This window comes from Ruditapes philippinarum, unplaced genomic scaffold, assembly GCF_026571515.1.
Source record: "Ruditapes philippinarum isolate M1 unplaced genomic scaffold, ASM2657151v2 ctg279_1_1_1_1, whole genome shotgun sequence".
NCBI classification, from domain to species: Eukaryota; Metazoa; Mollusca; class Bivalvia; order Venerida; family Veneridae; genus Ruditapes; species Ruditapes philippinarum.
In genome coordinates, this window is record NW_026858680.1 from 30,796 (window position 1) to 58,439 (window position 27,644).

Here is a 27,644-nt window from a genome sequence, read left to right on the forward strand (position 1 = left end):
GAGCGTATCTCAAAAAGTATTTGAGGTATCAACTTGAAACTTCATAGGTGGATGGATCTCATTGAGGAAGAGTGCAGTGCACAAGAATGATAACTCTACCCTGCATAATTGTTTAGTTATTGCCCTTTTTTATTTTTCAAAATGAATTTTTGTCCAGAGCATAACTCAAAAGGCCTTTGAGATATCATTATCAAACTTCATAGGTGCATAGATCTAACTCAGGAGGTGTGCAGTGCACAAGAATGATAACTCTACCTTTTATAATTTTTGAGTTATTGCCCTTTGTTATTTTTCATACTTAATTTTTCAATTTTAATTTTTTTTCTCAAAAAGTATTTGAGGTATCAACTTGAAACTTCATAGGTGGATAGATTTTACTGAGGAGGGATGCATCACACAAGAATGATAACCTACCCTGCATTATTTTTCAGTTATTGCCCTTTGTTATTTTCAGCCATCAGTATTCACATAGGTTTCAAATCTGTAATCACTATAGCCATCAGTTTTCATTACCAAAAGACTTCTTAAAATGGAATTATTCTGCTGTACTACATATACATTCTTCCAATGAGCAAACACATTCGGCGGGGGATGGCCATGTTGACATGGCTCTTGTTACAAATGCAACAAAAATGAATCAATAATGATAAAAATATCATTTACAAATACTACTTTTTGTACCAGAATATGTGTGACAAACTGCAAATCTATCCTTTTCTTTTGATATATTTGTGATCGCAAATTTTCGTATTTGCAATACATGTATACAGAACTTTTGAGGACCAACTTTGAAATCGTGTTCAAATAATTCGTGTACAACATTATCCATAAAAGTGTTTATATGATACACATAAGGATAACATTTTTCATTTTCATTTTTTATCTTGGTTTGTAACTATTTCTTTACAAAATTTAGTTGACATTTGTTATATATCTTCTTTTAAACAATTACACTTGCACTAATGCGTCTTATTTATCGTGTTTAGCAACAAGTGTAACAAACTTTTTATGTGACAAGGATTAAAAAAAAAATGTTCATAAATTCGTGTAACTCTTTTCAGTGCATTTTTGTCAAATGTTTAGTAACGACACTTTTCCATTGAAGTATAAATGGCCTTCCTAAAGTATAATATTAGATTCATGATTGATAACAGACTGTAAAGGTGTTTCTAAATATCACGCTATGAAGAATTCTATATTATATAAATACACGCATATTTTTAGATACTTGATGACTACAAAATAAGAAGTGTGAAAACAATACATGGACAGATTTTGTCACACAATAATAATGCACACAGATTGCGTACGTGTCATGTGAAACACTTGCGATCTCTCACCGTTTTTGAACGAACATATCGGTTGCCTTAACACATTTATCAATACATATATTTTTTGTTTTTGTTCTTACCATCTACTATCTATAGCATTTGTATCAATATAACAGAAAAGTCAAAACTGCTGAAAACAAGATAGTGAAAGTAAAACTTTTATTTTCGTTAAGTAAAAATTGCTTACATTTACACAACTGTGATTCAAATATTACATGAGTTTGTAACGATATCTATGTCCCATCAAAGCAATGAAAGCAGAACTTAATCAAAAGCCATCAGATTCACGAATATTTTGTTTAATGGTTATAATGAAATAATTTACACCACTTTTCACAATATCTAACATCGACTGTTAACAGTAGTTTGTGTTCGTTACGTAACTCATTGGAATAAAGGAACATTAAATAAAGTAAAAATAGTATTGAAGAAATGAGAATGACGTACATGAAAACGAAAGGCTCACACGGGTATTTTGTCAAGGATTAACAAAAATGCTTCACACGAAATAGTACTAAATCATAATTAGAGGCTGATCATTTTCAAAGTTACCAAACACAAATGAGTCTAAAATTCAAAATTTAAGAACATGGTCAAGGTTTGTTCTTGTTTAATTAGCTGTAACTGACTATATTACAGCATAATTTTGTAAATGATGTCTAATGGTAAATACGCAGATCAGATATATTTATTTAAATATAGAAAACACATCGAGTAACAGCTGTGAATATTACCTTACCGAAAACATATTAAGTAGATATCGGACTAAGAAAAAGCGGTAAAATTGTGACGGGAAGCACTGTAATAACCAATGTATTTATAAGATAATAGTCAATTAATGTGAGTAAAATATAGCAAAGTCATTGATACCATTATAACATTTACCTTCTAAACGGGGCATGCGATGCCCCAATATATCGAACTCCATGTAAAGTAGTATTCTGTGTAAAATCTCTGACTGATTCCATTATCCTTTAATGTTATCATCCGTTAAACTTAATACATGATAATCCATTCAATGCAGAAACATTGTGTTCATCAATAGTTATATAGGCGAGTACCGGAATGAAATCTAATATCATGAATTTGAACTTCTAATACAGTGGTTTTTAACGGTAATTGGTAAAATCGTTGCCGACAGAGCAAAGAATTACAACTTGGAATTGCCTTCTTATACTTGATAAGATATCATTGTATTTTAAACATGATAATTTACTTTTACATCGATAGTGAAATTAACTTGCTGTTTTATTTTTTTTTGTGATTTCTAACTTTTCAAGCAAAATGATTAAAACAATGATTGTAACAAAAACAAAATAACCAAACATGAAAAGCAGAACTGAAATTTAAACAATATTATGTTTGCTTACACAATTGCATTCTAATTTACATATATTATTAAATAATTTATATTCTTACATCGGGCAATGAGTATGTTGTAATCAGAGATGAATAAAAGAGAAGAAAGCAAAAGCACTTTTAAAGTTACATTTGCATAATGTTCTTTCCATCAAAAGCGTAGGTGATGCACTTCATATCTTTGTGTATTCTTTATTATTTACACACTTAATAATATATTTCATGTTCAACTTTGCAACAGGTTGAAAACAAATTCATGTCTTACCCATTATTAATGTAATGCGAACAGTTCGCTGGCTGACAAAATCAAAAGATTTTAATCAATTAAATGATGATGTAAAAAGAAGTTCATATTCTGACACATTGGTACACAAACTACAATATCCGCCTTATATTACTTCCTTAAGTATATGAAATTTACGCTGCAATACAGAATGATGCCCTGTCCGCAGAACCAAATCAAAGCATGTTTGATTACTTCTAATCCAGTTACCTCTCTATCGCGTGGGTTCGATCCCCGGGAGATGCTTTGGTAGTTTAGCGCGGAGGAAGGTAGTCTAGTACTAAATTTACTCTCCAGGAACGATGGTTAGGAAACTACTCGCCTATATGACTGAAATACTGTTGGGAAAAGGCGTAAAATGAAACAAACAAACAAACAAACAAACTAACAATAATGCAATATTTATAATCACTTTTTGTTCTTTGGTACTACATGAATTTCAATTAATTTTTTACACTCAATACATTTTTAACAATATAAACCCCTGATTTGGAGAGTATTTTAAATGGCTTTGACATATTTACAAATGTATTTCAAATGTTTTAATGGTTGAATTGTTTCTGTATGGATTATTTATTCTGAGTCTCCTGACAGGTTAAAAGCTGCTTTAAAAAGCTGATATGTCCCGTATTGAATAGGAACGCAAAAACAAATCATTGATTTTGCTTCCAGGAGCATATACTGTAGCAATATTATCAGTAAAAAATGTTATTTAATGGTAAATAAAAGCAGTTCAAACAGTATACAATATTGTTATTACAATATAACCGTTTACAATTTTTATTTAAATCCAGAAATAATACATTATAATTGCATGTAATAACGTGTACGAAATTAACAAAAGTTTCATTCGTAAATTTAAAAATCTATTAGCTACTTAATATATAAAGGAAACTTATTTTGATATTATAATAGAGAAAACGGAAATCCCTAAAGAACGCCCAAAACAACAAATTGAAGATGTTGTGTAGGCTCATTTTGACTGGAGTCTTGCATTCAACATTACATTTACATTTAACATCATCCATGTGATAAACTAGACCTATACCGAGTGTCTTTTATCTTTGAGGTCACAGGAATTAAATTGCATTCAAACTGGCTGATTCATTTAATATATAAGTCATCTATTATTATTAATATTGTATTGATGCAAATATTTATAAGTTCAATTTATGAACTAACTCGCCATTAATCTGATGAAAATGCATACAACCCACAAAAACAAAAAATGAACAAGAGTGTTCAATATTTTCAGTTATCATTATTAACCAGTATTGCATTATAATCCCAACTATTCGTTTCCTAAACATAAATAAAAACTTTGTTTGGTTTAAACATATTTTATTTCGAACATTTTGTACAAACAAATTTATCATACAATATTGAATAACAAAATACAATGCTGAAAAAGGATCAGATCCGAAAGCATAAATGCCTATATAGGCCTTTTCCTAACATACAATTAATTACTAGAAATAAGACGGGTTTGAAAATGTTTGAAATATTGAATAAGAAGAGAAAATAATTTATTAATACTAATAGATTAAAGAAACAGGAGAAGTAAAACAGATAAGATTAACGACCTACGGAAACAAAAAACTATATATGTGTTTATACCTGAAAGGAGTAGGAAACAGGGACTTGAGATAGAAAAAGAAGCATAACGTAATAAAAAGTGGATAGAGAAAGAGGAAAAATCTATTCGGTAAGTAAACTGGTGGAGGAGCAGTAGATGTTGCATAGAAATATGGAAATCGTTTGCTATCTCGGATATTATATTTGAACTTGCCCTGAAATATATTGATGTTGATGTTGTCACTTAAGTTTGTGTCGCCGTTAAGTTAGTGTGTGGAGAGTTACAGTACAGTAATCTGAAAGTGTTTGAAAAAGTCTGTCTCTGATAGAAGTTGTATTTTTTGCATTCAAAGAAAAAATGATGGTTAGTTTCTGGAAGTCCACATTGGCATAAAGGTGTGTTTACAATATTTTTTCTGAAAAGATGGTGGTTAAGAGAACTACACTCTGTTCGTAGACGTGCATGGTAATATTTGCCATTTTTCTGATACCTGTAATAGAAATATTTTGGACACTTTTTAATGTTTCTATTCAATAGACACTTGAAAAGAAGATAACGAAGGGGCATTTTGTATATCCATCTGGAAGTTCATTCCATTCTCTGAGAAGCTGAGGGAAGAAAAGCATTTATAATATAGAGAAGTTCTTGTATGTTTATCCCTTGTATATCGTTCGAATTTCGTAAATTATAACGCGAGGTGTCACCTACAGAGGGAGGGACAAGACTTGATAGGTAGTCAGGAGATAGTCCATTTTTCATTTTCATAAACAAGAATTAAATTTATGTTTCTTTTCTTCTACTGTCTAAAAGTTTCCCAAGAGACCTCTCGATGGAGCTGATGAATGGACACAAGTTTGGTAACACCAGATACAATTCTTGAAGCTTCATGCTGGATTTATCGAGTCATCTTTTTCATATTGAGTACAATGTGGTGTAAACAACATCGGCGTAGTCTAGATAATTGGCCTGATATAAGACAAGTAGATTTTTTCTAAAGATTTACGTTCAAGTTGGAATTTAAATTTGCGCATGATATGTATACGTTTCCAGCCCTCTCTTTTACCATGATTAATATGAATCTGCCATGAACATCGTCCTGAAAAGTGTAAGCCTAGGTGTTTGTGAGATGTCACTGAAGATATTGTCTGTTTGTTGGATTGACAGAGGTGGGATGGAATAGTTTAGATGTTTTACGTGTGAATTAGGCATGGTTTTCAGATTTGGGAAGGATTAAACTTTACTAGTTCATTTGTGTCAGCCCATGAGGAAATCTTTGTTAATGTCAGATTGAAGAATATCAGCCGCAGTAACAGGATGGTCCCAACGATCAAATACAGACTGGTATCGTCGGCAAAAAGATTTACAAAGGACCTTAAGTCAACAACAATGTCATTTATATAGACTAATGAAAAGAAGCGGACCCAGAATCGAGCCTTGAGGTACTCCTGCGTTGATGACTGATCAATCAGATTTGGCGCCAGGAAGGACAACAGATTGGCGTCTATTTGACAGATAGTCCGAAAACCAGTCGAGAAGGGGTCCTTGAATAACCGGCTCTTTTTAATTTCACCAGGAGACCCTTGTGCCATTACTTTACGAAGGCCTTGCTGATGTCGAAAAAGACAATCAGTATCTCAAGACCTTCATCAAGGGCTTTTACAGAAGGAGTTTGTAAAGAAAGGTTAATTGATTCAACAGTTGAGGTCCGCCAGGTTTGAAACCAGATTGAAAGGGAGATATAAAGTCATTATTCATGAGAAAATTATATATATTACTTGAAAATAATTCGTTCAAAGATTTTTTCCATGCAGCATAAAAGAGATATAGGACGATAGTTATTGGGTAAAGATGGATCGCCTTTCTTAAAAATTGGGCAAATATTGGCATCTTTCCAAGTTTGAGGAATCTTACAAGAGCGGAGTGAATGATTAAAAAGTGAACAGAGTGGGGATTCGATTACGGACGACGTTTCATATAAGATCCTATTGCTTTATTTCATCAGGCCCAGAAGCTTTTATTGGTATTAAGAGTTTTGATGGCATCTTCAACATCTTGAGTTGTAATATATATTGAAGTGAGGGTGTTCCCAGGTTGCTCATAGAAATCGTCCGGACTTCTTTATCAGAGCTTTCAAGAGAGGGACTGATTGCAAAAATAGTTGTATTATAATTCAGATTTTTGATTTTGTTGTCATATGTAAGTCTTTGAGTAACTGGGTGAGAGAGTGCCGGAATTGTTTGTTTTTTTCAGTAGGTGAAATGAATGATTTTAATGAGTCTCCACCAGTCTCTCTGCGATGTGTTGTTGATGTAAGTGAGTCTGCAAGTTTTCTGAATGTGATTGCTTTTGGCCGTATGAATGAGTGGACGATTTTTTTACGTAATTGTTTGAATTTTTGGCTCTATGATTAAGTCTTTTTCGTTTTCGAATGAGCTTTTTATTTGTGTCGTTATCCATACTGCATCGTCGGTTTTACTATTTATGATTTTTGTAGGTTATGCTGCTCTGAAAGTCGAGGATTTTTTTTGTTGCTTATAAGTGCATGTTCATTTATGTCGTGTTTTGATTTGTTCCTAGTCAGTTTTGCATGAATTGCTTTGTTTTAGCGTGTGGTAGTTGCCTTGATCATTCTAACCAACAACGTTTGTAAAGATCCCTGATTTAGGTTTTAGAAGGAAAAAAGAGCGCAAAAATGGGCAGTGGTAGCGATGTTTTTTGGTCATGTTCCCCAACCCGGAACGGTTATTACTCGATGCTACATAGAAACAGAAAAGATCTAAAAACAGGCTGAAGTCTCGGTAAAATTGTGTAGGTTCGTTATTGCTTGCTCGATGGTTGAAATTGTTGAAATTAAAAGAAAGTTTGCGTCGTAATTGAAGGACTGATGGATTAAGAGTTAAAATCTCCATTTACATGATATCTGGATATTTTGTTCTTCTGCCAAGTTTAGAGAGTTGTTCTAGAGTCGTGTAATGTAATCTGCGCTTTGGTGGCGATAAAAAATACCTCCAAGATTCGTTTGATTGGATAGGAATATTCTCTACCCATACACATTCTACCATTTTCTAGGTTCGAGCATACATTCGCCGTTTGTTAAATAGTGAATTTTTATTGTTTATAAAGATGAAACTCCGCCGATGCTTTATCAACCCTGTTCATTTCTTTGGAGCATGGAAACATGGTTTATATGTCCGATAGAGAACTGGGTAAGCAAGTTTTCGAAGGCAGCTCCGAACATACTAATTCGTGGTAAGCAATTTCTATTTTGCTTACAGACTTTGAACTTATATTGAACAGATTTAAACGGGAACCTGACGACATTAGGATTGCAAGTTCCAGGGACATAGATGACGTAGTGGACAATGATTCGTTTGAGGATATTGTTGATGATGGCCAGGGATTCGGTGAACTATCTCAGATAATAAACATATGCTCCATTGACTCCTTTTGCGAGATAGCGATGATTTGATGGGGTTAAGTTCTTTTTGAATTTAGCATTCTAGCTGGGGTTACTTGTCTGTATGGGTTATTTAATGTTGTCTGTAACTTGATTCCTGTTTAAAGGAGACGCGAGTATGTAATTAATCTGTTTGAGCATGTGAATAGAACAAGCAAATTTTTGTAAGAAGGGAAAATTTCCATGTTTACAGGTAAGAGGTGATGTGGGTGCATGACATTTATTCACTATGTAATTGATGTTAGGAACAGCAAAAAGCGCACGCCGTTCTTATGCCTGAAAGTATATCAATTTTTAGCATCCGTAGCCATTCCATTTCATATTCCGAATAGATGTCCTTGGGGAAAAAGAGAGTGTTGGATATAAGGGGAGAATGTGTTTGAGGAAGACAAAAATAAAGAAAACGATGATGATAATTAAGTGACAATTTAAGATCAAATAACCATATAAACGACCAAAGGAGCACTGAATCTACCTTTAGGATAAGATAGCGTTGCTTATGTCTAAACTACCGGATTTTGTATAAAGGCTCTTATAAATCGATTACTTGTATTCAAAATTTATCATTTTCTATTTACATGTTATACATATCATTTAATATCAGTTATTCATTAGCTCTGAAAGTTATTGACAAATATTCACCAACAGTGGTTTGTTTGAAACATAGATTTTTGAAGAGATGTAGTATGTTTAAATTAAACGTGGACAAAGAACTACATTATTTCAATAACTTAATATAATTATTCTTGTCATATCATACTTGAAATAAGGAATTAGAGTGACATTTGCATTATGTACTTATTGTTATAATTTTTTCTAAGGCATATTCTTAAAAGAGACACAAAAAATTCAAAGGAAATAGCCAGAGCATTACAACTATCATTTAAGTGCATATAAGTATTATATTTTATTGATTTTATTTACATGAACTATATGATTGCATTTTTTGTTGAAGTTTGTCTTAAATTATCTTCTTTTTTCATTGATTTTTAACAAGCAAAGGTTTAAACATCTATATGTACTTTAACGCATATAAATATCACGCCATGCACACATACATTTATACACATGTACTTCCCAAAATTGAATGCATTCATGGGTTAAGATTAATTCTTATTAATTACAATCATTATAAAATATTATTGGTTTTCTATATAGTTTTGAAAGCTCAAAAAACATAGAAATATATACATAAACACAGTCATGCAAACAAGTAAAAACTACAAAATATACATAAACACGTACATACAAAAAACACATATTCACACATTACATAAATGTATATGTACACACATTTTACTTATGTACACATAAGTACATACATATGTACCCACTCACATCTACATGTGTTCATGGTAAAGCTTTAACCTTAATATGCCTTCATATAAATATCAAAAAAAGGTATTTCTATGATAGTATGAATAGCTCATTTACCTCAACAATATATGATATTGTTTATAAGTATAATTTTTTTTATCATAATCATTTACGTTTTCTAAACATCACTGATATAAATGTATTTAAAGATTCGTAGATTACATCGCGATGTATATTCAATCTTATTTTTATAGGAAAAAAGAAAAGAACAACTTTACAGACAAGTAACTTGGTCAAAGTTAAAAACTTTGATAATGGGGAGTTAAGCAGATCTTAATATGCATATAATAGACTTAATAATGCAATAATCTACAAGCTGTTTATATATCATTCAAATATGAACGTGATTTGTGTCTTAGATGACCTTTATTCGAATTTCTAAAATGTTTAATGCAAATGATTGATAGATAGTTTAAAAGAAGACTTTGTTTGGTGTTACTTTACACGATCCAAAGTCTTCAGGTTTCACTTATTTACTTCTAATCATTCCAGATAATACCTTTATATGTTACTTCTTAACTGTTAAGATATAAACACGGCATTTAACATGTTTGCTCATAGGTTTATTCAACTGTTTTGTTGTACAAACAAGGAAAATATTACTGTTAGACTTTCTGGAACTTGCATAACAAAGGTCTAGAATTTCTCTATGAAATAGAAAATATAAGTATTTTCTTAATGATTTCCTACTAGGAAAATTGAAAACAAATTCAAACACGATTGGAGCACGATTAAACTACGTGAAATTTCACAGTACTCAAACGCGAAACCGTACGCATACTTCAAAGATTCCACATTTTATTCAGGCATCATGTACAGACCGCTTACATACTGATTCCAAGTCATAATCAAATGGATGATTATATTAATGCCAATTTTTTGAAAATACTACTGCCAATTACTTTTCTCAGTGATAAATTACAATTTTTAACCTTCATTTAAATTGGCAACTTGTTATCTTTTCTCTTCTTAATTCAAATTATTTCATGTAGCATAAATAAGGATTCGTTTGTGAAAACTTTGTATTGAAATATTACGCATCATGGATCGGCATGTAAATTGCTTAATATTATGGTTACTATATATGAGAATACAAATGTTCTGGGCCAAAAAGGTACAGATTTAAAAAGTAAAAGTAAATGCTTGCCGAAAATAACAATCAAGAGCCTAATGGAAAAGCTCTAAAGGAAATGTTGTATAATTGAGTAGGTATTATGTATACTAATATATTTCATTAACATCAGTTACGACCTGCACAAACCAACTTCAAGGACAATAAATAATATTCATATTACCACATTAACATGGAGAACTTTCATTCAAAATGATAAGACGATTATCTTTTCATATAAATGGAAAGTATTCAAAAAATTTAGAAATACTTCATTATATCAGAATTTCTTATATATTGCAACAAAGTAACTATAAAAGTAAAACCAATTAATAGTCGACAATAAGACCAAAACACATGCTAATTTAGCAGACCAAGACATTAATCGACATCATCAACTAACACAGCATTTAATGAAAACAAAACAATAAACAGATTTCCTTTAAGCCTACTAAGAAAAACTGGTAAAGATTAAGCTGATTATAACTATTAGTACAACGCGTTTAGAACCAAAAAATACAGTATCCGATATTGCACTACAGCAACTGGTGGACAGTGTCATAATAAGATTTCAAAAAATGAACAAATATAAATTTGAATATGACCTGATGAAATAAAAATAATAACGACTAAAGTTATATATATACATTTTGACAATTTTTAAGAAGGCATATATATATATACCATTAAAGATCATATGCTTACAATATGAATGTAGGAAGAAGCTTTTAGGTTACTAAGAAAAGAATCGCATAAATGGCCGCATATATGATGTGATTTCTATCTACTATGAGTGAGTATGCTATTTTAAATCTTAATGCAATAATAACATGAGACCTGCTTCTATCCACCATCATCAAAGATAATATAAAATGTCTACTATTTCATTCATGTTATACGATTTTTACAAAAAAATACAAAAAAAAAACAATTTAGAAAAAAAAATTCAACCATGAAAATTCAAGTATTTATCAAAGATTACGGTCTTACTAAGCCACAATATCTAATAATTGTATAATAATATCTAAACTAAGACATTCTGAACGATATAGTTTTATAAATAGAATATAAATTATACCCCAAAAAAAATACCACCAACACTATGCTACAGAAATTAAAGATAAAGATATGTAAATAATTCATAAAATGATACATTCAGATAACTGGATTAAACATGATTTAAATAAAAAAAGGAACACAATGAACTTCATACAAAATAATAATAAGAACAAAAATATATAAAAGATACCTATCATTAGCAACATGTTAACAATTATGTTTAACTTGCAGACTCCATAACGAACAACAAGAATGATCTGTAACGACGGTAAAAAATACCAATAGAACAATGTACAATATAAATCCAATATTTCTACTACAGGCGATGCAATTATAAGACAAGACTTTTATTTCTTGTTACTTATTAACTTATCAATGTTTATTGTTTGTCATTTTGTTTTTTGGGAAACTACATCTTTTTTGAAGTATCTTAGACATGTCAACATAATAATGCTAAAATAATAACTGTTTTAAAACGTTGATATTAACGAAAGACAATGTTAGATGTTTTAACTAGTTCCTTATAATACAAAGATTTACTGATTTATTATATCACAACATCCAAATATGATCGAAAAACTAACTTACAGTATTCTAGATTAAATTACATTTATTATCTAATTAACAAATGTAACTTTAATCCGATATAAATCAAATTTGAATTTTCAAGCAAAGAACATTCTTATCAATCTAAGTAAATAAACAATTGTCAATATACAACTACATTAAAAGATCATAACTGCCACCAGAATATATTACATTTCTATTCAACACCAAGCCAACAATTTTTCGTTCCACTACAATTCAAAATATAACATTCTAAATCTCAGCGATGCTCAAAGATTCTGTTAGAATCTGAGAAAAGAGAGACAATTAATTTATTGTAATATACCAAAAACAGTTAATATCGTAACTAATGATCAAATTATTCATGGAAACACATTTGATGGATGATTTTCCTTTGAAATGAACAGAAATGATTAGTCAAATACAGTTTAAACAAAGAGGCTCAAAAACAAGAAAAAAAACATCTTTAATTAAGTGCATTGGTTTCTGTCCGTTTGTTTAAGCGTTGATCTACCTACGTGTACACTTCCCGTGTGGTCCAGGATGATTAGCATTAGGTACTGTGATAAAAAAGGGAGTAGGGCTTGTAGATTTAATTGAACGACCGCCCTTTGAAATCGTTTTTCATAATATTCTCTAAAAGAAAAACGTAAAACAAAACAACAAAAAAAATATGCAGGACATAAGGTTTTTTAGTAGGAAAATCTACATATTTGAATAACCAATAATATTCAATATGTCATGCACGAAGGTCTCTCCTATGGATCCATTCACCTTCATGTGACCACGCATAGTTATGAACCATCTCAGGAAAAATTGGAAGCAATGGTACCCCAAAGAAGAAGAACATTACTTTGGCCCTAAACGAAGACACAAAGGACGACGATACTATTAATAATCAGTATATTTTTGGAGGAGAGGAATGAAACACAGGCGACATTCACTTAAGGCAGTGATTAAACAAGAGAGAAAAGGAAACATATTAGCTTAAAATTACAGATTTAAATCACAAAAAGATTTAGAAAAAATATTTTGCATAGAATATTCAGGTATATTTTGCAAAAAAATTAAAAAAAACAAAAAAAATAAAAATAAAAAATGAAGAGATAAATAAGTAAAACTAGCATATTATAGTTATTCGTCCCCATATATGATATAGCAATTCAAATTTTTATCACGGAAACAAATATTTTCCAAGATATATAAAAATCAATATGAATTGGATTATCTGATGAGAAAAAAAATTAGGCATACAAAAAAAAAAGGAAGACATAATACACAGAAGGCAAAAAAAATTAAGTAACAGAGACCATCAACAAATGTATCAATTGTAACTTAACAATAATATAATAGCTTTTAGAATAAGAATATAAATACCGAATCCTAAAAGAAAGCCAACACAAGAAACAATGAAAATGTTGCGCTACGGTTATGATAGACCATGAATTACATGAAGAACGGATTAGGAGAAAGGACAAGTTACAGTCACCGCACCACCTAGCAACGAGCCTTAAGCACAAGAACTTCAAACATTCATAACATATTGAAATAAAGTAACAGTTTTGAAATATTAGACATTCCGCATACTGTTCATCGGCGTCCTATATGGAAACCTTCAATGTCTGACACTTCGTGCCATTCCATTGAAAAGACCGAGCGTTGGTCCCAGTTAAATAAAAAAGCAGGTGTCAACTAAACGAGGAAAACCAATGGGCCGAACATAAATAAAATAGGAAATATTGAAAGGGGAAATCAGAGGTTATTACAGCCTGCGTATACAAAGCTAAAGACGTCAAAAGAATATAAAACGCAGGCAACACATTTCCTAAGGGCTGATTCACTTATTCAAGTAGGAAATTGATTCACCACAACTAGAAAACTGCACGAAAAGTTGAACTAAAAATACCACAAGCACAAACAGTAAATTAATCAGTGCTTGAAAAAACGATATTTCAGAATTTTTAGAGTTACTGTATATAACTATAGACACAAAACTAATCGAAGTTTATTTAAAGCTTCATTAACAGTTTATCCTCATTAACTCTTTAAACTTATTCCACAAGTCAATTAGCATTATTATGCACCTCAATCAGGATTTGTTAAACAGCACTCATAGTTCTTATAATTCTTTTCAAATTTGTAGGCACACACGTTTGAATTACAAAAACTATAATTATATGAGTGTTCTCCATGGGCAGCATTAGAGATTACTCAGGAAAAGGCGCGACAAGAAGTCACCGAAATTAGTTATATTACATATTAAGATTAAAGACAAATTAATATTATCTTATTGATTTGTCCAAAATGGAAATAGACAATATTTGTACACATAAACAAATGAATTTATGCATAATAGGACACTATTTTAACTGAGCATAATATTAAACGTTTCATTTACGAGTTTTATACAAACAGGTTATGCTCAAATATTTGTTTTCGGTCGAATATCCTTCAATTCAAAGGCACATATTTCAAACGACCATCATTTATTTATCATATATAACACACGCCACTAGAAATTCATAGCTTCATTATTAAGTAATATACATACAAAAACAACAAAGAGTATTTCGATCCAACATATACCTTATTTTATAGATTTGAACAAGAATTAATTTTCTTATATTTCAGCTTGAAGTTGAATTTATATTTTTAAACAACTTTGAAGGGTCTTCACCAAGTTTTTATGGCATGACGGGACTAAATTAAGGTTTCGAGATTTATGTTCAATTTCATGTAAGTGTTGACAATAACTTCTGTTCATTCGCTTACTTTATTTTCCGAGAATTATTATTCTTATCATGAAAAAAGAATCCAAAATTAAAAAGCGACTCAACATGGCCTACGAATAGCAGAAAAACACAATATTCAATTTATTCCTGAGTATATTTTAAATTTGTCTTTTGCATATCTTTTTGTTAAGTGCCCCACTTGGTCTTTGCAAAATTCAGATGAATTTGTTATACTCTTGGACCTCAATGGAGGTAATGAAAACCGCTTTTACGTATGGGTAAGAGGTTTAGTCTAGAATAGGTGTAATATATGATGGAAATCGAAAGAAAAATGATAAATAGCTTCTCTTGAAAATATTTTGCAGTGAAATATTGACACATGTCAAATTGTTAATAAGGTCAGGAGACAAAATGAAAATTAGTATGTTTGATAATCAAATCAAAAACTATCTTTATTATTTTTGTATTTTTTTATTATATCAGCAACTTAATTTGACCGTCTTCAAAGATTGTTTAATTGATTCCAATTAGTAAGGACAATGTAAATTATCTTCAATCATTATAAACAAAAATCAATAAAAAATGTTGTTTCTTGTTATCTTTTAAAATATAAACTTATGTGCAACTATTACCAGCAAATGAAAAGTAATACTTATAGTCGGCCATTTAATGCAATATCAGCATGAAATTTATAAATATTTCAAACAATTTCTTACAAAAAGCAAATTACGATTAGCTAACCTGAACATTGAAGCTCTTATCACTTCGCTGAATCAATTGTTATCATCGTTTATATAAAGTTGCAGTTGTATATTACTTTTGGCTATACATTCATGAAAATACCAGTATTGATTTTTGATATCAAGGTGAGATAGAGACATTATTTCAAATATTTAACCAATCCATTGATTTGATAATATGTACTCGTATTATGGGAGATTTGAATTGTGGGAGCCTATATCCTTCGTTATCAATATTTCAACTGGTATACAAATACATGTTCTACCTGATATTTCGCATGTATCTATGACCAACTACTTATTAAACTAGTAAAAAGTAAGTTAAATAGTTCTTATATGTAATTGTCTGATCACTTTTTTCGAAAATAAGAAGTTGATGTGGTGATGTAACGGACGCCGTAGAATGTTGTTTCTTGTGTAAATTTTATAAAAGAGTCAATTGTTTTTGTGAACACTATATAGGTCCTGAATACGAGCACAAGTTCTACGTGTATCCCTCTGGACAGTTCAATAAAATTCTGCTTGTGTAGATTAACACAAGCTGTGTTATAACTATTCATTAATTCTGCAAAAATTCGCTATTCATCTTTGCAGATCAAATGAAGTTTATGTTTATAGTTCATTTACCGTTCATTATAAGTTCAAACTATCATTTGATAATGTTCCATGCCGCCACTATTTAGCAATTTTACCATTTTATGATATTTGAAGCGCCAGCAAATACTTTGAAACGGTATGTGAGTTATTCCTTGGGGCAGTGATTTATCATATAAGTTAAGTGTCTCTGTGATTGCACTGAACGTGATCGTTAGATTATCTAAATACATTATAAAGTATGAAATACAAATTGTTTTTTGTGCTTTTTCTAGAAATAAGGGGTATGACCCTATATTGGGATAGCTACAGTTTCTGAAATTAAAACAGTGCCTTTAGGTTTTGCAACCGAACTGGAAGGTGTGTCTCTCGTTCAAGATAAAAAAATATAAAACAACTTTGGTATTTGATTTAAATTGGTTAGAGAAATAAAATCAACATGTCATTTGTAATTGAGATTTCTTCTTCTTCATTTTCTGCGCCTTATGTATGACCTAAACTGTGCAAGTGCGCCATTTAATCAAACAAACAAACAATCAGCTTGTGTTTTTCAGTTGTCAAAATAATTGTCAATTTGTTCGTATTTTTTATTCATTTGTTTTGTTCATATCTTTTGTTCACATCTTTTTCAATTGTGACTTTGTGTGAGATTGAGGATACTAATAGGCGATAAAAATGGAAAAAGATTTCATTGTATGATCAAAATTCATGTAAATGATATTTTCATAACCTGCTCAACTAAACAGAATCTGCAGTATTTTTATTTTCTAACACTGGACGAGTTTTAAAGTTCTTATTTGTCTTGATTTAAAGAAGTGTTTGTTTGGTTTTGCTTCTCTTTTTAACTGTTTTTAAATAATTTCAAGTATTATGTACTGTTCTATGGCTAAATATGGCTTATATGCCCAATCAACCAGGGCCCGCAACATTTTCAGTTTTCCATTTGTATATCAGGGCGTTCTTTAGAGATTTCGTTTTTCTCTATCTTATGATACGCCATTGGCTGAGGTTATAAACTTCATTGCCATAACATGTTGTTCTCTAAACAATACCTCAAGGCTGAGATTATTCGATTATAAGCTGTGCTTAAAATACTCTTAGAATGGGATAATAATAACATCGAGTTTGCTAATTTAGCTTCCTACCAAAATAATGATATGAATTAAATTCAAATTAAATTAAAAACAAATATAATTCGTTAAAATAATAAGCTTGCCTTTAAGATGCTGTACTATTATCTTAATTTGCAATAATCATATCCTTCCGTATCATATATTCACAATGAAATCATGTTTGTTCTTCAAAACAATTCTTGAGGCACTATTTTGTTTGCGATATTTTAATATTAAGAAAGATACAAATATAATTTGAATACTTTTGCTTCATACTGATCTTTTATATAAATTACTTTTATTTTAAAACTCAACATCCGCATTTTCCAATTTTTCCCTTCGTTATGTCTGACACTTTCAAATACTAGATGAACAGAATCAGTGAAGGGATTGTTTATTTTCTAAAACAGTTACATTTTGTTTCACAATATGAGCCTGAGACTCATTAGCTTTCTGGGAAGGGGGTTCGTTCCGTTTTTTATTACGATTTGCGCATAGTACTCATAGGGTTTTAAAGATAGAGAAGTTGTCGATCATTTCATCAGTCTTTACGGCTTTGTAACATATTGGTTGAAACCAAGTACTTACAGGATTTAATCTTCGACAAACATCTTTTTTGTAGCTTTCATAAACTGTTTCTTATTTTTTCTTTAATTTATATGCATTACGAGTTGATAGTTGCTAATTCATGCATTTGAAGTTTAGCGGGATTTTTGTATCTTCCCGCAAGTCGTCCAATGAGTGATTCGCATGCATTGAAGCATAGTTATCAAAGTTTGCAAAATATTAAATAAACCTCATTTAAACAAATATTGAAACAATAATTTTTCATTTGATCCGAACCTTCAACGGTTACCTTCATTTGAACCTTAAAGTGTTACACCTTGTCACTGAGCCTAGTAGTAGGTCAAGAATGTTGCTAGTTATTTTAAGATTTACATTTACTGTTGCACCATACATTAAAACAACCCGTACGGGTTGCTTTGTAATCCGATTAAATTTTATTGACAAAAGGTCATTGAATATTCCTCAAGTCAATATTGCCAAAAATTTGTAGTGTGAGGTCTAACTTTTTTATCTGAGATTATTATTCTTCATTATGCATGTCATTATCATGAACTAAAGTGAATTGCTCTATAAAGAAAGGTCTGTAATGCAAGAAATAATTATATTGATTGTATTTGGTATCAGACAACAAACCATGAAAAGATATATAAAAATGTTGCCTGGCAAGTGCGAGATACATGATCCATTACTAAATAGTTTTGTATATCTTGTAATGAAATGTACGAGAGGAAAATATAATTATTATGTTCGTACTAAATCACTGAGAACCTTATCAATATTTAAATCAACATGTTACACTTTTATTGTTAGAAATGAGCATGGAAAATGTACCCAATGTAGACCAAACCACTTTGGATTTGACATTCATATAAAAGTAACTAAGGGGTGAGTAGCTCTCAAGTCTTACATAACATAAGTTTGTAAGTATATACGTTAACATATACGTATGGACGGACGAAACGTGTTTGTATCGAATGGCAATGCATAATTTAGCTAACACTCTTATAAAAAATATAGCTGTTTTTTTTGCTGCAAACATTATTATTTTGATTTAATAAGAACACTTCCAAAATGTTCCGGAAGATTATGTTCTGTTTACGGACGGTATTCATGTGTATGATAGAGACATATTATACTATTACTCTTCTAGGAATCAATCATAAGGTGATTAAAACATTTAAAAATTACTGTCGATGTACTTTTTATAAAAATATGTTGCAAATAAAACTTATTATTTTAGATTCACTAAAACAAAAATGAATTTCTAACTGCATTAAAAGTCAAGAATAAATAAATCCCTTTGGTTTACATTTTATGTCTTGAAGAACCCGCAATTGATCAATCTTTTTTGAATTAGGTCACAATATAATTAGTTAATGAAGCTTGAAGGAATAACAAGTAAGCGTGCAGGGATTAGAATTTATGTGATAAAAAAGAAAGACTTCTGTTGTCGTGCCAACTTCAATGTATATATTTGGCTAATTATATTTTCGTCACGTAGTGTAATATGTCGACGGCTTAAAGAATTGAGAGAGTATTAGAGGATGCCTGTGACCTACTTTCTGTTCAAGCAAATATATTATGTTTTAAATAAGTCGGAATAAAAGGAAATTAAATTAAGTAGGTTTATCAACATATCCAATTCTATTGAATATGTTTTAATAAAATACAGATATATATATGTTCACCTCATCAAGGTAATTTGTAAACCAATGACTGACTGGCTGAAGCTCTCTAAACCCTACACCCCTTGAAGGCTTGTCTTCAAACTTAATTAAAGTGTTTACAACAACAAGGTTATGCTATGAAGCAGCTGAGTCGTCTCTAAGTCATTATTACCTTTGAAAATAAATGGACAAATACCAGACCATTTCGTTTCAGTGCTTAACATCCTATGCCACTTGGGCTTTTCTTTACACCCGGCACACATTTTCACATCAAAAAGGCACAAAAAACCACTGTGCAGACACAATTTCACTCTTGAAGGTCAAATTCAAACATTTTGAGACTTTACTATGAATTCTGTACTTTTAAAATGACTTTTTTCAATCTTAACATAAATATTTGCTTATAAATATAATGATAAATTAAGCAATATAATAGCCAGTGCCATAGAGATCGGACATTCGTCACTGTTGTAGTAGCTCTAGTAACGTATGCTTTAAACGCCCAATCCAAACATAGTTCAGTTGGTGTATGAGTGACAAAGTTAAATGTATGATTATGAAAATACATCACATATACAGGAAAGACATTTAAATTATCGAAAATGGATTTTTTTCTTATTATTATTGATGAATAAAAAGTTATCAAAAAAAATCAAGCCACTGCTGAGACTTCGTGACAAACGTAAAATGATTGTTATGGTTTAATATTACAGTTTGAACATTCACATTAATAAATGCTTTGAAAACAATCTAACAGAATGAGACCTAATGATGCGAAGCATATTCGTTCAAAGCAAGTATCATGTAAACAGTGTATTGATGTAAGTGTAAACAAATTGCACGATCATCTTCAGCAGAACATATTTGAGTTATTACAAAATCATTTTTTAACTTCATTGTGTGTTGTTTAAAGTAAAACATTAAAAGTGCATATAATGCATTTAACTCATTATTTGATCAATAAGTTGCTAATCGGTTTTATTGTCTATTCGTTATTGCTAAAAACAAATAAAAATTGAGATATTAAAAGTGTAAATCAATTATATAATGTAATAAATCATAATTATCTGTTGAAAACAGAGAGTATGTCCAAACTTTGTGGACTATGACGTTACAATATTTTATTGGTTATATTTTAACAAAAATAGGACATCAATTAGAACTCCCTTCAAAGGTTTTTGTAAATGCCATCAATTACAAAATATATTTATAATATGAGTTTACCGTTATCGATATTTATAGTAGTAGATCATGATATAATATATATTATACAAATGTTTGTACATTACATTAAAAATTGTGCAATTTCCAACCATCGAATAGAAAACAAATTATCTAACCATATGGTGGATGTAACAGAAACTTACCTGAAATTCATGATAATTTATAAATAAATTAAAAGAAGAAATAACCGAATGTCCGTAGTTATAGCAATATCAACTAATATATAGAGGATAATTGTTTGTTTGTGTGCAAGATGAAATTTTATTTCATCGAGTGGGCTTTAAAAACAGTATTCTCACGAATGGTGTAGCCACGAGTGAGAATACTGTTTTTAAAAATCACGAGAAGAAATAAAATTACATCTTACACCACAAACAAACAAATTTTCTTTTTATTTTATGCTTAAAAACAAGTTAAAACGAAATTTCCTTAGTATTAACGTTAATATTTAAATCTGTTTTCCCCATTGAGAGCCTCATTTAGTCGAATTTCTCATTTAATACATGAAAGTCTTGGGCTGAAAAATACGTTTGACAATCAACGTTAAATGGCGGTGATATAATTCATTTCATTAAAAACATATGAATGATCGCTTGTTTTAATAATAAAAACAAACAATTTTAGTAGGAGAAAAAGTCCAACCATCCATTAATCCATATTTCTGTTTCTTACTGCGAATTTATATTAGACCTGGCTCTGTTATATGTATGAGGCGCCGTTTTTAAAAGTTGTGTATTTCACGGGAGGAAAATAATTGTGTTTGATTCAGAGGGATATCATTTTGATTTGTTAGCCATACACCTTTTTAAAAGAAAGAAAACTTATTTGAGGATTGTAACAGACAATAAATAAGTGTTATAAGATGTGTAATTCAAAAAGCGGCTAAGAAATTGGAAAACTTGGAAGGCTGCCTTACGAACGCTTGGTTGTTAATTTATTCTTCGGGCTGATGGCTGTCATTGCTTTTTAAGTTATCATAAAGCATACGGCAATTATTGCTCGTAGGATACTCAAATATGCCCAAATGTCACCAAGAGCTGTTTTGCATGTGGAAGGAATGTATTTTTCAGACTGTAAAATTAAAAGAGTATATTTGGTGATTGGTAATATGAATGAATAGAAGTAACTTTTCTTCTTTTTATTACTTTTGACATTAAAGTTTTTTATCAATTACATCTTTGCTTTTCTCTTAAACAGCCTGACATTGTCAGAACTGTCAGCAAAAATAAAATTGAGGTACCACATGGGGAAAATTTTGAAAAAATAGTTTTGTTATTGAAAAGTGTGAAATTATATTTGATAATTTTCACTGTGAAATTATCAAACATAATTTTCACGGATAAATCAGTAATTCACTGAAAAGCATAAAATTAAATATTATTTCTATATCGATACGAAGGAGTCTATAGATTGAAATTAAACACAACCAAACACACCACAACACACACATTGGAAATCGTTGTGGCTTTGTGGACTAACAATGGATATCCCTATTTGTATATTCACATAAGCTGATGTGATGTGCATTTAGCTGTTGTTAAACGTTGCTTTGTATCGCATTACAGTATGCGGTAGTATAATAATAAATCTACATATAAAGGTAAAATACTGCTTTACCGATATTGTTGATGAACTTATAATGACGTTAAACCGTACAGCTTAAGAAGAATCGCGTTTGAGTCAATATGCATAATTTGTGGTGAATTGTTCTTGTAAAAATCAAATGCACAATCTTAGATGGATAAACATTTTTTTATATTATTCGAATTGAGATAAATCCATTTATTGCAGTGACAGTAAACCTAACGTCGCCATCGTATAGTTTTGTATCTTACACTGAAGTTACACTGAAAATATCTCGTATTAACACATTTAATATGCATAATATTTCTTGCTATTAATGATGATATCAAACAATCGTACACAACATTAACTGTCGGCGAACTAATATAATAGAGATAAGATAAATGCATTGAGAAAGTGTTAAAAATAGCCACGTAAAATGTCAATACAATGCATAACTACGGCAATATCGCCGCTGAAGAACTATAAGGAAAAAAGTAAAACAATCGCTTTATTTACAGTAATATTATTGCAAAATATAATTCCGAAAAGTATATGCAAAATGTAAACAATCACTTCTTGTCATATGGCGGATATAGTTCCGGAAAAAAATGCTATAGTTAAGTAGTCGTTAATCAAGTCAATTGACACAGAGATATACCTTTTCATCTTTAACACGACACATTTATAAGTCCGCGGGTACCCGGTCATTCGATATTTTATTAACTGTGAGCTAATTTATCTAACTCTTATTTGATAATTGCATTACTGTTCTTCATAATCTGAACAAGAACATAGTACTTTGGTTAATATCAGTTGAAAAATTTCAAGATGCTTGTTGTCCAAATTTTGAATACCCATCGCCATACTGATAGGTAGTGCATATTTTAGTGCTAATTATACGATCTATTTATGTCAAATTTGTTCTATATAAGATTGTATGTCTGTGGGGCTGACACTGTTACATAATTCAGACTCATAGAATTTACAGACATGATTCCCTTGTGGTGACTGTTTACATAAATGATCCACAAGTGTTCCAAGTAACTATGATTTTACAGGAAAATGAAACAAAATAATTAATGTCTTCACTTTTCCTGCTTTCAACACAGTCGGATTCTATATAAAATTATTTAGTAATTAAGAATGCTGCTAATGGTTTAAGACACATTTTAAATTAAAGCAGTTAAAGAGGAACTGCATTGATAATTAATGGACTATGGTTTAAATTGATAACATGAAAAGCAATTGGAATATGTTCGTCTTGACAAATATGTCCTTTGATTGATTGAATAATAATATTTTTTCAGATTTTGTTAACCGATCTTTTCGCTGAAAATTGAGTAGGCAATAAACAGTAGAAATCATTAATCCAAAATAAACGTAAATGACAGGCTCTCAAACGCTTGAATAAAATTGGAAAGCATATATTGCACCATAACAATTACTTGTTTATTCTAAACATATTGTATAATAACAATTCCTGTTTTATAGTAATGCATTTTCATTGTAAAATCTTTAAATGGAATGACATTTATCGAGACGACCGGGTTAATATTTTATCCTGAACTGTTTTAAACCAAATCAATTTTCTATTAAAGTATACTGATTCATTTTGTCGTCTGGCAGTCTACAACAATGCAATAACAATTACGCAACTGTTAGGTTTGGAATGCATCAAACATCGCTAAATCATCTGTGACCAATACATTAAAACATTGAATATTACTCTTTCGAGTTTTTTTTATAATACTGGGAAGAATGGTTCCCATACTGTCAAAGCTTAAATATTATACTCCTACGTTTAACATTGCCTTACTAACATATTCTTGCACATATAGCTGCGACGGCAACATAAGTTTGCTGTAGACCATATACAATTTAAAGAATTCTAAACTACAATGTTTTTGGTTGATCTCGACAAAAATGAATGTTTCTCTTGGATCAAGGATATCACAATGATAAAAAGCTCCTTCTTTAAACATGCAAATGAAATAAGAAAAAAACAAAATCTTTAAAGATCGTCAATTGTTAATTAATTTCAGGAGAGGGAAAGGGATTCAGAGAGTTTGATACCTTATGGAGAACTGTCCTTAAAACCTATATAACAATTAAAAATCAAAGCACAGAAGGCGCTGAATTTGTTTGGGTCTCAGAATGTCAGAAAGGTGAAGGTTTTGAGATTATAAACCAATTTGTTTTTGTATAGTGCCACCAATTTGTAAAAATGAGTTTCCTTAACGGGGATTTGAACTACAGACCTCTCGTTTCCTTAGCGAACGCGCAAACCCTTCGGCCACGGTGAAGTTATATGTCAACGGCCTGAAGAAAATCATATTATTCTAAATTAGGGTTTGTAACCCTTATTATTTCGACGCTAACTGTTGTTTAACACAGATGTAAATAATCATGGAGCTTACTATAAGCATGTATATCTATAAAGAATAAAGAATTAGTTTTCCTCGACCATCCTGGAACTATTTTGCTTTAAAATCAATGCGCCTGCCATTTGACTATCTTTACGCAGTGATTTCCCCTGAATTTTGCGGCGTTAGTGTACATATAAAGGGAAGTAACCGCTTCAAAAAGCGGACTACTTTCGGCATTTGCAATTAACAGCATCAGAGTCTGAAATTTTGCTACCATTATTTGTTTGGTCTAACGACCCAAACAAATATAAAATATTACCCATTCCATTTCTTAGCCGTTGGTAAAATCCGTCTATTTAATGTAAAACACGGTGTTTTCTGTTTGTGAAGAACTATTAAACTGTGTATGTACCAATATTTCACAGTGAAATATCATTTTTAGTATTATACAATGCAATTACCTTTATTTCACTGTGATAAAAAAACTAAGTAAGTTTGTGTATCCTATAACGTACACAATGCAAATGATATATGGTTCTGTTTTTTTCTCTCCAGAAATTACGATTTTCCAACAAAATATTTGACGATCTACATTTCAATTGATGTCAGAAACTCATAGATACATACCGTTTCTGGCACTATAGTTCACAAACTACAAATATCAGTTTTGATTATTGCTATCAACATTATTAGGACGAGCTCAGAACATAAATTCATGTAGATGTATATCAAAATAATCCTGTGATATGATCAGATTTATAATGAAAGATCGGAAATAAAGGTGTCGATTTCTTTCACAGGTTATCAATACTTCAAATATACATCAGCGGTACATTTATCTGGATTATTTTTGTATGAATACGTGTATATAAATATATATGTATTACTGGTAGAGTGACTTTTTAATTCAAAAGCCAATATATGCGTTATTTCTTAACAATTTTATAAATATTAAAAAAAGCCTTTGTTGTACTATTCTTTTTCAATCTAAATATAACTTTATTGCTTATAATATTATAATCTCAAGTGTTTAATAAAATACAAATGTTCTGATCACTTACCTTCGGAAGTTGGAGTTGGAGGGAGTTAAATAACGAACCCCATGAAATGTTGTTTCTTGTGTAAATTTTACAAGAGTATCCATTGTTTTTGTGAACACTTATGATAAGAGCACTATACAAGAGTTATTCTATGTCCATTCCAACTTGATCAGTCTGGAAATTACATTCAAAATCGGCTCGTGAAGTGAAATTTGTGATGTGTTAAAACACTTCAAAGATTCTACAAATATCGCGTTCCATTTTTGTAGATCAACCTTATATTTATTGTAAAGTATCAGTTCATTACCCGTCAACATGTCAAATGTTATCGGCAATGTACAGATCTAATAAAAGAACTTTTTCGATACCATTTAGAAACATGCTAGTTTATAGAATGTGAAACGCTCGCAAAAATAATTTGACACTGTATTGAAGTAATTCCTAAGGGCAGTAATTTAACATATTAGATAAATTTCCACTGTGATTGCACTAAATGAGTTGATTAGATTTGATTATCTTCATTACAATATAGGATATAATATGCAAATTGCCTTTTACAATAATATTGTGTGATTTAGAGTAATTTATCCGAAAGGAATTTGCGGCCTGTTTTGCTTTTTTGGTTTGTGTGTGTTATGCTTTTGTAATTATGTATGTTATTCTCTTACTACGAATCATGGATTCGAACCTATACAGGACAGGGCTAATAACTCATGCAAACGCATCCACAAGTGAACACAGTTGCCAGTCTCGTAGTTTAGATAAAATAATTTTATATATTATTAAGTGGAAGAAAAGGTTTGTGTTTAAACTTTCCCTGAAATATATTCAACGCAGCCAGTTGCTTGCTATTTACAGAGTCATGAAAAGAAAGATATTGAGTGTCTCAATTTGACGAAGAAAAAACCGGACGACATTTTCATTTTTTTTCTGACCTGAGGCCGGTTTGTTTTTAGTTTGACTACCTGTAAAATTTACAGGAAATGACTGAATATATGTAAATTTTCTATTGGTTATTTTAAAATTACAATATTAAATCTCGTAATCTGGTAATTTTTAAATCAGTGAAGTAGGATTGTTCTGACATGGTATACGCGTCTATTTTTTAATTGATCTAAAGGAGTTCTGGAAACGAACTATCTACATTACTATCAAGTTAGATTTCAAATGCTAAAGTTCTGTTTAACCATGCCTTTTCATAGACATTATAAGTTCTATTTTCTCATGTACGTTTATGACGCTGCTTGAAGGAGTTATATTAACGAAACCACCACTTACAATAACGTCCGCGATCCGGCTTACAAATGCGCATGAAAATAGAGAATCAGATAAACACATAATTAAACAAACTTATCCGGTATTATCAGTTATTTATGTGAAATGGATACAAAAGTTATAATTTCCATGTATTTTACATATTAATGAAGTAATTATATAACCGCTAACGATTGAATGGATTGTTTATAATGAATCATTGTCAAACTATTTTTAGATTTAGAAAGCTTTCTTTCTGGTTTTTTTTCCGGATTTTAGAGTTCTTTCGTTATTTCCACAGGTGTTGCAAATCTGTTGATTGGGGTAATTCGTACCAACGTTGCCATATATAAACATTCTATTAAAATTTCGATTTGATTAAACTTCAATTACATGAAATGTTTTTCTTTGAGCTAAAATGACATTCACAGTAATAGAAATAAAAGAATTACGTGACGGTAAAAACGAATCGAGACGAAAACAAATGAGAACGAAATAAATAGTTTTATTTGTAGTTCTAATTTACTTCTTCTTTGCTTTTAACGGATTTACTTCAGGCTTGACATTTTGTTTCTTTTTTAAATTCTTCGTATGTGCCAATATATGCATATGATTATATATTTCAAAAATCTAAACGTAAAATTCAATAGTATGCTCATTTT

General features: G+C 30.5%; 1 protein-coding gene across 2 annotated transcripts in view; it reads right to left on the reverse strand.

Annotated features, from left to right (window-relative positions):
- The window catches only part of LOC132753933 (uncharacterized), a 37,535-nt gene extending 11,421 nt beyond the window's left edge, over window positions 1-26,114 (reverse strand). The window contains exon 1 of one of the 2 annotated variants that reach the window (XM_060744488.1): window positions 25,750-26,114. In XM_060744488.1, coding sequence (XP_060600471.1) covers window positions 25,750-25,832 — 83 coding nt within the window. In that variant the 5' untranslated portion in view covers window positions 25,833-26,114. Of the gene's footprint in view, window positions 1-2,216; window positions 2,345-25,749 lie in introns of those variants that run through there. The other variant, XM_060744489.1, reaches the window with a different exon arrangement.
- Between the last annotated feature and the right edge of the window lie 1,530 nt (window positions 26,115-27,644).